The 14,825-nt window shown below is 37.1% G+C and overlaps 1 protein-coding gene across 1 annotated transcript; it reads left to right on the forward strand.

Annotated features, from left to right (window-relative positions):
• Positions 1-13,229: 13,229 nt before the first annotated feature.
• On the forward strand, positions 13,230-14,148 carry LOC132484603 (5'-AMP-activated protein kinase subunit beta-2-like). Its single transcript, XM_060091340.1, is given in 1 exon segment — positions 13,230-14,148. A coding segment is annotated over 1 exon segment (819 nt). The 3' UTR covers positions 14,049-14,148.
• Positions 14,149-14,825: the final 677 nt, after the last annotated feature.

Raw genomic sequence — 14,825 nt, forward strand, 5'->3', positions numbered from 1 at the left:
TTCTTGGCAAAAACTATTAATTACATTTAAGTTATTGTAATAAATATTAACACTAAATATGGCAGAGAAGTGTATGAAGGGGTCAAATTATTTCAGCAAATGCTTTTGGTTCTCTGCCATCTCTTTCCAGTCACGCTTTCCAGGCATGAGAGTGGGGCTTCTTCCCTACCTTAGATTGGACCCAAGGGTTTTCTCTATTATCAGGAATATGCTTTCTTTCTTTATTTTTCTTTTACTATGTGTGGTGTACTCTGATAATTTCATTTTTTAAAATTTTATTGGTAATCGATATCTAGTCTCATAGTGTTGTAGTCAGGAAAGATATTTGATACAATTTCAATTTTCTTAAATTTACCAAGGTTTGATTTGTGGCCTGAGATATGATCTATCCTGGAGTATATTCCATGAACCCTTGAGAAGAAAGTATATTCCGTTGTTTTTGCATGGAATGTCCTATAAATATCAATTAAGTCCATCTTCTTTAATATGTCATTTAAAGCCTGTGTTTCCTTACTTATTTTTTTTTTTTTAGATGTTGGGGGTAGGAGTTTATTAATTTAATTTATTTATTTTTGCTGTGTTGCATCTTCGTTTCTGTGTGAGGGCTTTCTCTAGTTGTGGCAAGCGGGGGCCACTCTTCATCACGGTGCGCAGGCCTCTCACTATGGCGGCCTCTTGTTGCAGAGCACAGGCTCCAGACGCGCAGGCTCAGTAGTTGTGGCTCACGGGCCCAGCTGCTCCGTGGCATGTGGGATCTTCCCAGACCAAGGCTCGAACCCGTGTCCCCTGCATTAGCAGGCAGACTCCCAAACACTGCGCCACCAGGGAAGCCCTCCTTACTTATTTTTATTTTGGTTGATCTGTCCTTTGGTGAAAGTGGAGTGTGGAGACTAAACAATATGCTACTAAATAACTAAGAGATCACTGAACAAAACAAAGAGGGAATCAAAAAATACCTAGACACAAATGACAATGAAAACATGGCAACCCAAAACCTATGGGATGCAGAAAAAGCAGTTCTAGTGGGAAGTTTATAGCAATACAGTCCTACCTCAAGAAATAAGAAAAATCTCAAATAAACAACTTAACCTTATACCTAAAGCAATTAGAGAAAGAAGAACAAAAAACCCCGAAAGTGAGCAGAAGGAAAGAAATCATAAAGATCAGATCAGAAATAAATGAAAAAGAAATGAAGGAAACGATAACAAAGATCAATAAAACTAAAAGCTGTTTCTTTGAGAAGATAAACAAAATTGATAAACCATGAGCCAGCTTCATCAAGAAAAAAAGGGAGAAAACTCAAATCAACAGAATTAGAAATGAAAAAGGAGAAGTAACAGCTGACACTGCAGAAATACAAAGGATCATGAGAGATTACTACAAGCAACTATATACCAATAAAATGGACAACCTGGAAGAAATGGACAAATTCTTAGAAAAGCACAATCTTCTGAGAATGAACCAGGAAGAAGTAGAAAATATAAACAGACCAATCACAAGAACTGAAATAGCAACTGTGATTAAAAATCTTCCAACAAACTAAAGCCCAGGACCAGATGGCTTCACAGGTGAGTTCTGTCAAACATTTAGAGAAGAGCTAACACCTGTCTTTCTCAAACTCTTCCAAAATATAGCAGAGGAAGGAACACTCTCAAACTCATTCTACGAGGCCACCATCACCCTGACACCAAAACCAGACAAAGATGTCACAAAAAAAGAAAATTACAGGCCAATATCACTGATGAACATGGATGCAAAACTCCTCAACAAAATACTAGCAAACAGAATCCAACAGCACATTAAAAGGATCATACACCATGATGAAATGGGGTTTTTCCCAGGAGTGCAAGGATTCTTCAATATATGCAAATCAAACAATGTGTTACACCATATTAACAAATGGAAGGATAAAAACCATATGAAAATCTCAATAGATGCAGAAAAAGCTTTTGACAAAGTTCAACACCCATTTATGATAAAACCTCTCCAGAAGGTGGGCATAGAGGGAACTTAACTCAACATAATATAGGCAACATATGACAAACCCACAGCCAACATCATTCTCAATGGTGAAAAACTAAAAGCATTTCCACTAAGATCAGGAACAAGACAAGGTTGCCCACTCTCACCACTCTTATTTAACATAGTTTTGGAAGTTTTAGCCACAGCAATCAGATAAGAAAAACAAAAGGAATGTAAATCGGAAAAGAAGAAGTAAAACTGTCACTGTTTGCAGATGACATGATACTATACATAGAGAATCCTAAAGATGCTACCAGAAAACTACTAGAGCTAATCAATGAATTTGGTAAAGTAGCAGGATACAAAATTAAGGCACAGAAACCCCTTGCATTCCTATACACAAATGATAAAATATCTGAAATAGAAATTAAGGAATCATTGCCATTTACCATTACAACAATAAGAATAAAATATCTAGGAATAAACCTACCTAAGGAGACAAAATACCTGTATGCAGAAAACTATAAGACACTGATGAAAGAAATTAAAGATGATACAAACAGATGAGAGATACACCACGTTCTTAGATTGGAAGAATCAATATTGTGAAAATGACTCTACTACCCAAAGCAGTCTACAGATTCAATGCAATCCCTATCAAACTACCAATGGCATTTTTCACAGAACTAGAACAAAAAATTTCACAATTTATATGGAAACACAAAATACCCTGAATACCCAAAGCAATCTTGAGAAACAAAAACAGAGCTGGAGGAATCAGGCTCCCTGACTTCAGACTATACTACAAAGCTACAGTAATCAATGGTACTGGTACAAAAACAGAAATATAGATCAATGGAACAGTATAGAAAGCCCAGAGATAAACTCATGTACATGTGGTCACCTTATCTTTGATAAAAGAGGCGAGAATATGCAGTGGAGAAAAGGCAGCCACTTCAATAAGTTGTGCTGGGAAAACTGGACAGCTACATGTAAAAGAATGAAATTAGAACACTCCATAACACCATATACAAACATAAGCTCAAAATGGATTAAAGACCTAAATATAAGGCCAGACAGTATCAAACTCTTAGAGGAAAACATAGGCAGAACACCCTATGACATAAATCACAGCAAGATCCTGTTTGACCCACCTCCTAGAGAAATGAAAATAAAAACAAAAATAAACAGTTGGGACCTAATGAAACTTCAAAGCTTTTGCACATCAAAGGAAACCATAAACAAGACGAAAAGACAGCCCTCAAAATGGGAGAAAATATTTGCAAATGAAGCAACTGACAAAGGATTAATCAAGATATACAAGCATCTCATTCAGCTCAATATCAAAGAAACAAAGAACCCATTCCAAAAACGGGCTGAAGACCTAAATAGATATTTCTCCAGAGAAGTTATACAGATTGCCAACAAACACATGAAAGGATGTTCAACATCTCTAATCATTAGAGAAGTGCAAATCAGAACTACAATGAGGTATCACCTCACACCAGTCAGAATGGCCATCATCAAAAAATGTACAAACAATAAATGCTGGAGAGGGTGCAAAGAAAAGGGAGCCCTGTTGCACTGTTGATGGGAATGTAAATTGATACAGCCACTATGGAGAACAGTGTGGAGGTTCTTTAAAAAACTAAAAATAGAACTACCATCTGACCCAGTAATCCCACTGCTGTGCATATACCCTGAGAAAACCATAATTCAAAAAGAGTCATGTACCACAATGTTCATTGCAGCTCTGTCTACAATAACTGGGACATGGAAGGAACCTAAGTTTCCACTGACAGATGAATGGATAAAGATGTGTCACATATATAAAATGGAATATTACTCAGCCATAAAAAGAAATGAAATTGAGTTATTTGCTGTAAGGTGGATGGAACTAGAGTCTGTCATACAGAATGAAGTTAGTCGGAAAGAGAAAAACAAACACTGTATGCTAACACATGTATATGGAATCTAAAAAAAAGAGAAAAAAATGGTTCTGAGGAACCTAGGGACAGGACAGGAATAAAGACCCAGACATAGGGAATGGAGTTGAGGACACAGGGAGGGGGAATGGTAAGATGGGACGAAGTGAGAGAGTAGCATTGACATATATACACTACCAAATGTAAAATAGATAGCTAGTGGGAAGCAGCCGCTTAGTACAAGGAGATCAGCTCAGTGTTTTGTGACCACCTAGAGGGGTGGGAGAGGGAGGGTGGGAGGGAGACGCAAGAGAGAGGGGATATGGGGATATATGTATACGTTTAGCTGATTTACTTTGTTATACAACAGAAACTAACACAACAATGTAAAGCAGCTATGGTCCAATAAAGATGTTAAGAAAAAATTTTTATTATAGTATAGTTTGATTTACAGTATTATGTTAGTCTCTTCTGTACAGCAAGGTGAATTAGTTATACATATATCCACTCTTTTTTATATTCTTTTCCCATATAGGTCATTAGAGAGAGTATTTAACTGAGTTCCCTGTGCTATATAGTATGTTCTTATTAGTTATCTATTTTTTATATAGTAATGTGTATATGTGAATCCCAATCCCCCAATTTATCCCTTCCCACCCCTTCCCCCTTGGTAACCAGAAGTTTTGTGACTCTGTTTCTGTTTTGTAAATAAGTTCATTTGTACCAGTTTTTTAGATCACATATAAGTGATATCATATGATATTGTCTTTCTCTGTCTGACTTACTTCACTCAGTATGACAGTCTCTCTCTGTGTGCAGAGTAGGTCGATGCTGCTACAGACAGCCATTGCCAGGAGAACGACCAAAGACTAGCAAGAATTGTTGAATTGAGTGCACCATCCTTCTTGAGTGAGGCAATTCTGGAAGAAATTTTACACAATTTCCGGTCCCCAGCATGATTGAGGTCCATTTGCTAATAATGGTAATACGTTCTTTAATGCACCTGTTTTAGTTTCTTACTGATGCTTAAACAAATTATTCCCAAGCTTAGTGGCTTAAAACAACACAGATTTATTATGGTACAGGATGGTGGTCTGAAGTCCAAAGTAGTTCTCATTGGCTAAAATTAAGATGTCAGCAGGGCTGCATTCCTTCCTGAGGCTCTAGGAGAGAGTCCATTTCTTCACTTTTGCCAACTTCTAGAGGCCACTTGCATTCCTTCACAGGTGTTTCCTTCTTCAGTCTTCAAAGTCAGTAAGGTAGTACCTTCAAATATCCCTTTGACTCTAATATTCCTGCCACCTTGTGGTATATTATACCTACACAGATGAACCAGGATCATCTTTCCATTTCAAGATCCTTAACTTAATCACACCTGCAGAGTTCCTTTTTCCTGTGAGTATGAGCTGACATATTCACAGATTCAGGGATTAGAACTCAGACCTCTTTAGGGAACTATTATTTTTCCCAATACCACATTTTAAATTGACTTCTTTTTTCTCTCTGAATTCTCTACTTTCCTAATAGTTCTGCCTGAGATCATCTCCCCAAAATCTCTTTCACTCAAATTTTAGTCTTAGCATCTGCTTTGCAGAAACTAACCAGACAAATGTCACTGAAAAATTAAGTCATTCAATATTGAGTCAATACATATTTATCGAGCAGCTGTTAAAACTTCTGGGGATAGAACACAAACAAGATATAAAAGTCTCTATATTTTTGTAGTTTATACTCTAGTGAGGCATAAGTAATAAACAGATATATAACTTCATGAAATAATCAAGAAAAAATCAAATAGTCACATGTGCTTTCTAGAAAATTTAAAGTAAGTGAATGTGATTGTAATGCAAATAATGGTTAGGTGGCCATTTTAGATGGGGTGGTTAGAGAAGAGCTGTCCGGGAGGTGGCATTTAAGGTAAGATCAAACAACATGAGGGTGTTAGCATTGTAAGATTTAAAAGGAAGACTCTTCCAGGCAAATTAGAAAGCTAGGTTAAAGCCTTTAAAGTAAGAATTATATTGGCTTCATCAAGGACCAGAAATGTACTTCTAACGGGACTAGATTATAGTGGTAAAGGAGTATTAGAAAGAGATGCAGTCAGAGGGGTAAGTAACAGCCAGGTAATGTAATGTTATGTGTTTTAAATGTGCTGGGAAAGTGTCAGAAAGTTTAAATAATAGATGAGTCTGTTTAAAAATTTTGTTTTGAAACAAATCACTTTGGCTCTGCAGAAGCAATAGATTTTGGGGGTTAAAAGTGTAAACAGGGAGACCAGATAGCAGCCTATTATAAAGAATGAGGGGCTTCCCTGGTGGCGCAGTGGTTGAGAGTCCGCCTGCCGATGCAGGGGACACGGGTTCGTGCCCCTATCCCGGAGGATCCCACATGCCGCGGAGCGGCTGGGCCCGCGAGCCATGGCCACGGAGCCTGTGTGTCCGGAGCCTGTGCTCCGCAACGGGAGAGGCCACAGCAGTGAGAGGCCCGCGTACAGCAAAAAAAAAAAAAAAAGAAAAAAAAGAAAAAAGAATGAGGAGAGAGATTTGGGGAGCTTGAATTAAGCATGCAGTGGTTAAGATAAATGGACAATGGAATAAGGGAAGGCCAGAGAATTAAATGTAATGATCCAAAAGAGGAGATACAATTAATTGGGTAAAATGGAAAGGAATAAGCCTTAGTGATACTACTAAAGATTAGAACGGGTTTAGAAGGAGTATGAGAGTAAAATAAAAGTAACTTGTCATAGGGAGTTTGTTCCAAATTGAAGATCAAAACTATCAAAATAGTAAAGAGAAAACTTTTAGTTATGAAATGAAATGAATTAGTAGAAAAGGAAGTAACATGTAATCCTCTAATTACTAATATATCAGGATATAAACAAATAATTATTAAGTTGGGAATAATTTAATATATTAGTATAATAGAAGACAGAAATAATCATGACAATTAGTTTTGTATTTTGTTAAACTGTCTTATAAACTAAATCATAATTTGTTTTTCTACAACCCATGCTGTGAAATCTAATATACCCATAGCACTTATTAAATACAATTTTTGACATTTTCAAAGCTTAATAAATGTAACTTTCATATTTACTACAGTGTGTTTTTAACACTGGTTTTATATATAAAATTTCAATAGTAGCACTCAAGATCATAAAATATAAAAACTTCTTAGAAAAATAGTTTATCTACAGATATAATATATATTGTCCTGACAAGTACCACTGATAACATATTGCTAGGGATATATACATACATAATAATATTATAAATACAAGCAAGGGAATGATACAGTATTCAAGTTTAGGATAGTGGTTACCCCTGAAGGGAGCAGATATGAAGTTGATGGAGGATCATACCCAAAGCTTCAACAATATCAGTATCACCATCTTTCTTAAATTTCCCAGTAGCTATAAGGACATTACTTTTATTTTCATGCTATAAAATTTAAATGTTAGATACATATACATTTGTATAAAATTCTTCAAAATCAAAAAGTAATACAAATACTTCAGTATTGAGAAAATCTGAATGTTATAAATTTCTTACTTATGACAAGAAAAGGCAAACCAAACCAAATATCAATGACTTTTCTTGAACCTTTTACAAAATTGAAGTCATAGGACAGACCACCATCTCCCAAAATGGAAAAACAGACCAGAGAGCCACTGCTAAGAGTCTGGTTATCTGGAACAGAAGCCACTAAAATTATAAACTGGTGGGAACATTTAAAATAATAGCTTCGACCAGTTGTTGTAAGTGTAGTACTGACCAGTGGAGAATGGGAAACTCCTGAGTGCTACAGTATTAATTCCCTGCTCACTCCCCTGAATCCTCCATGCATTTTATGCCACCAAGTTCTTATGGTAAAGAGCCAAGAAAGATCCTCTCATGGCTCTGGCTGTGGACAGAGCAATTAAACATTGTGAAATACTCTTCTCTAGCATTTCTGTCTTATTATAAGGTGGAGTGTTACGGGGAAGGCAGAATGTGGTAGGGATGTGTAACTCCTTGTGATGGTTATAGCCAAAGGACACAGCCCCACTAAAAAGTATATTTAATTTTAAAATTATAGAACACTACTCTTCACTGACACCTCATGTCCAGAATCATGCCAGTGGATTAGAACTGATAGGACTGCAAAACAATCTCTCTGAGGAACAGTTGTTAATGAACTCAAAACAAGAGAGACAAAAATAAAGACAGTAGAGAAATGTGAAGCCTCTAGCACTTACAGTTATAACAAACATTAAACACAGCCCAACTCTTATCCAGAGTAACATAAAACCTCACACTAAATGTTTAGTTAATTAAGTTCCAGTTACCCATCATGTCTGGCTTTCACTGAATAACTACAAGACATGCTAAAAGGCAAGAAAAAACACAGTCTGTAGGGACAATTCAAACATCTGAACCAGACTTACATATGAAACACATTTTGGAATTTTTAGACAGGGAATTTAAAATAATGATTAATAGGTTAAGAGATGAAAGGGAAAGAGAACAACATGTAAGAAGAAAAGGGTAATATAAAAAGAGTGATGGAAACTCTAAGAAAGAAAATTCTAGAAATATGAAACACTGTAAGACAAATAAAAAATGGCTTTGATGAGTTTATCAGCAGACTAGTAATGACTGAGGAAAGAATCAGTAGGCTTAAAGACAGGTGAATAGAAATTTCTAAACTACAATACTGAAATACAAAGAGAAAAAGAATAAAGCACACACAGAAAATCCAACAACTGCGGGGCAATTTTAAAAATTGTAACATACATGTAATTTGATTGCCAGAAGGTAAATAAAGAGAACAGAGTAGAAGAAATATTTGAAGTAAAATAGCCAAGAATTTTCAGAGATTAATGATAGACACCAAACCACAGATTCAGGAGGCTTAGAGAACACCAAGCAGTATAAATACCAAGAAACAAAACAAAAAACTTCATCATATTCAAACTGCAGGAAACTAGAACAAAGAGAAACTCTTAAAAGAAAAATAAACTTACCTACAAAGGAACAAAGATATAAACAAAAGCAAAGCAGACTTCTCACAGAAACCATGCAAACAAAAAGAGTAGAGTGAAGTATTAAATTCTTTAAAGAAAAAACCCCACCACCCTAGAATTTATTAAAATTATACTTCAAAGGTTAAGGAAAATTACATCTGCAACTCAATCTGCAAATCAATCAGTGTGATACTCCACATTAACAAAAGGAAGAATAAAAATCATATGATCATCTCAATAGATGCAGAAAAATCTCTTGAAAAAATTCAACATCCATTTGTGATAAAATCTCTCAAAAAAGTGGCTATAGATGAAACATTCCTCAACATGATAAAGGCCATAAATGACAAGTCCACAGCTAACATCTTACTCAACAGTGAAAATCTGAAAGATTTTACACTAAGATCAAGAACAAGACAAGGATGCCCAATCTTACCACTTTTATTCGACATAATACTGGAAGTCCTAGTCAAATCAGTTAGGCAAGAATAAGAAATAAAAGCCATCCAAATTGGAAAGAAGTAAAACAATCTCTATTTGCAGATGCTATAATATAGTATATAGAACACCTGCAGACTCCACCAAAAAAAACTATTGGAACTAAGAAGTGAATTCAATAAAATTGCAGGATACAAAATCAAAATAGAAAAATCTGTTGCCTATCTATACACTAATAACAAATTATCGGAAAGAGGAATTAAGGGGAAAAAAAACATTTACAGTTCATCAAAAATAAGAAAATATCTAGGAATAAATCTAACCAAGGAGGTGAAAGACCTGTACTCTGAAAACTATAAGACATTGATGAAAGAAAGTAAAGATGAAACAAATGGAAAGATACACTATGCTGACGGATGGAAAGAATTAATATTGTTAAAATGCCATACTACCACAGGCAGTCTACAGATTCAGTGTAATCTTATCAAAATACCAATGGCATTTTTCACAGAAATAGAACAAATAATTCTAAAATTGTTATGGAAACACAAAACACCCTGAACAGACAAAACAATCTTCAGAAAGAAGAAAGCTGGAGGTATTGTGCTCCCTGATTTCAAACTATACTACACATAGCTACAGTAATCATAGCAACATGGTAACTGGCACAAAAACAGCCATATAGATCAATGGAACAGAGTAGAGAGCCCAGAAATAAACCCACATTTATATGAGCAATAAATCTATGCTATGATAATGGAGACAAGAATATACAATGGGGAAAAGACAGCCTCTTCAATAAATGGTGTTATGAAAACTAGAGAGCTACATGCAAAAGAATCAAACTGAATGTAAGATCTGAAACCACAAAAGTCCTAGAAGAAAACATAGGTGTTTATAAGTTCCTTAACATCAGTCTTGGTGATGATTTTTTGGATTTGACACCAAAAGCAAAGCCAAGAGAAGCAAAAATAAACAAGTGAGACTACATTAAGCTAATAAGCTTCTGCACAGCAAAGAACACCATCATCAAAATGAAAAGACAACTTACTGAATGGGAGAAAATATTTGCAAATCATAGATGAGGGTAGTTAATATCCAAAATCTATAAACAACTCATACAACTCAACAATAACAACAACAAAAATCAAACAACCTGATTTTAAAATGAGCAGAGGATCTGACTAGACATTTTTCCAAAGAAACCATACGGATGACCAACAGGTACATGAAAAGATGCTCAACATTACTAATCATCAGGGAAATGTAAATCAAAACCACAATGAGGGCTTCCCTGCTGGCGCAGTGGTTGAGAGTCCGCCTGCCAATGCTGGGGACACGGGTTCATGCCCCGGTCCAGGAGGATCCCACATGCCACAGAGCGGCTGGGCCCATGAGCCATGGCTGCTGGGCCTGCGCGTCTGGAGACTGTGCTCCGCAACGGGAGAGGCCACAACAGTGAGAGGCCCGCATACTGCAAAAAAAAAAAAAAAACTAAACTAAAAAACCCACAATGAGATATCACCTCATACCTGTTAGAATGGCTATTATCAAAAGACATGAAATAATAAGTGTTAGTGAGAATGTGAAAAAAAGGGAACCCTTGTGCACTATTAGTGGGAATGTAAATTGTTGCAGCCACTATGGAAAACACTATAGAAAGTTCCTCAAAAAATTAAAAATAGAACTATCATGTGATCCATCAGTTCTCCTTCTGGGTATTTATCTAAAAGAAATGAAATCACTAACCTGAAAAGATATCTGTACTCCCATGTTCATTGCAGCATTATTTACAGTAGCCAAGACATCGAGACCATCTACATGTCCACCAGCGGTTAAATTGATAAAGATGTGGTACACACACACACACACACACACACACACAGGAATATTATTCAGACATAAAAAAGAAAGAAATGCTGCCATTTTTGACACCATGGGTGTATCTTGAGGGCATTATTCTAAATGAAATAAGTCACAGAAAGACAAATACCATATGATCCCACTTATATGTGGAATCTTAAAAAAAAATCTCATAGAGGCAGACAACAGTTTGGTGGTTGCTAGAGGCTGGAGATGGGGAATGGGCAAAATGAGTGAAGAGGGTCAAATGGTATAAACTTCCAGTATAATATAAATAAGTCATGAGGATGTCATGTTCAGCATGGTGGCTATAGTTAATAATACTGTGTTATATATCTGAAAGTTGCTAAGAGAGTAGATCTTAAAAATTCTTATCAGGAGAGAAAAAATTGTAACTGTGTGTGATGATAGATATTAACTAGATGTATTGTGGTGATTATTTTGCAACTTATGCATATACTGAATTATTACGTGCATCTGAAACTAATATATGTCAATTATATCTTATTAGAAAATATAGTAGGAGTGATATTATTATAATAAAACAATATATCTAGTGTTATATTAATAGTATTATAATAAAATAACATATCTCAGAAAAATAGTATTATAGTGTTGTATTAATATTAGAGTATTATAATATTTATTATGATAAATTATAGTATTATAGTAAAGCAATATATCTACAGAAAAATGGTTCAAAAACTATTTGAGGGCTTCCCTGGTGGCGCAGTGGTTGAGAGTCCGCCTGCCGATGCAGGGGATACGGGTTTGTGCCCTGGTTCAGGAGGATCCCACATGCTGCAGAACAGCTGGGCCCGTGAGCCATGGCCACTGGGCCTGCGCGTCCGGAGCCTGTGCTCCGCAATGGGAGAGGCCGTGACAGTGAGAGGCCCGCATACTTCAAAACAAACAAACAAACAAACAAACAAAAACTATTTGATTTTTAACTATTTTATTTGTATTATAATAGTATTAATATTAGTATTCATTAATAGCATTATTATAAAACAATATATCTACAGAATATTCATTAGTATTAATAGTATTATAATAAAATATTAATAGTATTATAATAAAACAGTATACAGAAAAATAGTTCAATAACTTTACCTACTGATTAATTTTCAAAATATTTTAGTTCAGATTCTTAAGTACTAAGAGAAAATGAAACATCCTTCATGATGAAAGCTCATGTATGTGATAGCAAGAGTGCGTTATTTTAGGCATCATAGATATAGTGAGCAAGGCATTGATTTCTTCAGAGTCCCTTTAAAACTGTTGAGATAGTCTCAAATTGATTATTTTTAAAAATTTATTTACTTATATTTAGTATAATAATTAAATGTTTTTATGTGCCTAAGCACATTTTATGTGCCTATTCTAGAAAATTTATAAATCTTAATATTCATAAGAAGCCTATGATATAGTCATTGTTACTATTCTTACTTTAGTAATGAGGAAATTGAGACACAGAGTTGGAGTAATGTCTCCCAAAGTCAGAGAGCAAGGATATGACACACCTGGGATTTGAATTCAGTCTCCAGAACTTGTTTCTTAATAACATATTTATGTGTTAAAGAAAACAGCAAAATGAAAACTGATAGGTGATAATTTTCTTATCAAATAACATCATTAGATTTTTATACAATAAAATTTCATTACGTGTAAGGAAATATGTGTAAGGATTAAATTTTTCCCTTTCTAAGCATTCCCATAGCTGAAAAGTCATATAAGGTTAAATTGAATTAGATCATCATGGTCAAATAATTTCAAAGACAATATTATAAAAAACATTTTCAAAATTTACAACAGAAATATTATAATGTGCAGCGGGCAACTAGGGGGATTGGGGGTTCCTGGAGGCCAGGGAGGGAGGGCTCCCCTGCACGCAGCTTTCCCGGGGCGGGGATTCCCTTGCCCGGGTCCCCAGATGCAGGGGCAGGGCAAGGGGCTCCCCAGACGCGACCGCCGGTGTCTCCCTAGCCCCGTGTTGTTCCCCACGGCAGGTGGCCCCCGACTCGAGCTGCACCGCCATGGGAAACACCACCAGCGACCGGGTGGCCAGGGAGCGCCACGGCACCAAGGCTGCACACGCCGAGGGCTCTGGCGGCCATGCCCCGGGCAAGGAACATAAGATCATGGTGGGGAGCACCGATGACCCCAGCATCTTCAGCCTGCCGGATTCCAAGCTCCCTGGGGACAAAGAGTTTGTATGATGGCGGCAGGATTTGGAGGACTCCGTAAAGCCCACACAGCAGGCCTGGCCCACTGTTATCCGCTGGTCTGAAGGAGGCAAGGAGGTCTTCATCTCTGGGTCCTTCAACAATTGGAGCACCAAGATTCCACTGATTAAGAGCCATAATGACTTTGTTGCCATCCTGGACCTCCCTGAGGGAGAGCACCAGTACAAGTTCTTTGTGGATGGACAATGGGTTCATGATCCATCAGAGCCTGTGGTTACCAGTCAGCTTGGCACAATTAACAATTTGATCCATGTCAAGAAATCTGATTTTGAGGTGTTTGATGCTTTAAAGCTAGATTCAATGGAAAGCTCAGAGACATCTTGTCGAGACCTTTCCAGCTCACCCCCAGGGCCTTATGGTCAAGAAATGTATGTGTTTCGATCAGAGGAGAGATTCAAATCCCCATCTATCCTGCCTCCTCACCTTCTCCAAGTTATTCTTAACAAGGACACTAACATATCTTGTGATCCAGCCTTGCTCCCTGAGCCCAATCATGTTATGCTGAACCATCTCTATGCATTGTCCATTAAGGACAGTGTGATGGTCCTTAGCACAACCCATCGCTACAAGAAGAAGTATGTCACTACTCTGCTGTACAAGCCCATCTGAAGGGATTCCTTCCTGCCTCCCAGGATTCAGGAGAAGCATCTCCCTTGCCTTTCTGGACTAGACCAGTCTTACCTGGGACTGGAAGGCTGATTTGCTTTGAGGCTAATATGTGTGTTTCAGAGCCTCTGAGTAGGATGCTCTGCTTTTGCATTTGATTGCAAATGAGAGCTTTAGGAGTTCATGGAATTTAAGAAAAAATCATATACACACACACACACACACACACACACACACACACACACACACACGAGAGGAAAGTTAAATGGAAGCCTCCTAGCTAGATGTATTCTCTCTGCCTGTGGGAACTCACCAAGACCTGTTGGGGAGAGCTGCAGGAAGAACCATTACAGGAAGCTTTTTTCCTAAAGTGAATAAAGAGCAAACTCAGGATCCTTGTTGGGTGGAGATTCTATCACTGCTACCTTGGCTCTCCAAGGGATGGACTTGTGCCAGACTGCTGCCCTACTTACAGCTGCCTCCTTGCAGGAGCAGCTTTTCTTGCATGGGTTCTCTGTATTCGCAGAGTATGTGTACAATCTGTGTTTTTTATATGATACCAGGTACCCCACAAGAACCCTTTTTCCTCTCATTTCACATTCTTGCTTTGTTCACCTCCTTCAGATCCTATATTTGACCCTTGCCTAACACAAAACTCAGTGGGTAAGTGACCCCTTTCAAAGGCTATGTGAGACCTGACCCACGTTACAGACTAGGGCTGCCACAAAGTCTCCTTTTTAAGCTCAGCACAGGCCCGTGACACTTTGTTACCACTTATTT

The sequence above is a fragment of the Mesoplodon densirostris genome, chromosome 1 (assembly GCF_025265405.1).
Source record: "Mesoplodon densirostris isolate mMesDen1 chromosome 1, mMesDen1 primary haplotype, whole genome shotgun sequence".
NCBI classification, from domain to species: domain Eukaryota; kingdom Metazoa; phylum Chordata; class Mammalia; order Artiodactyla; family Ziphiidae; genus Mesoplodon; species Mesoplodon densirostris.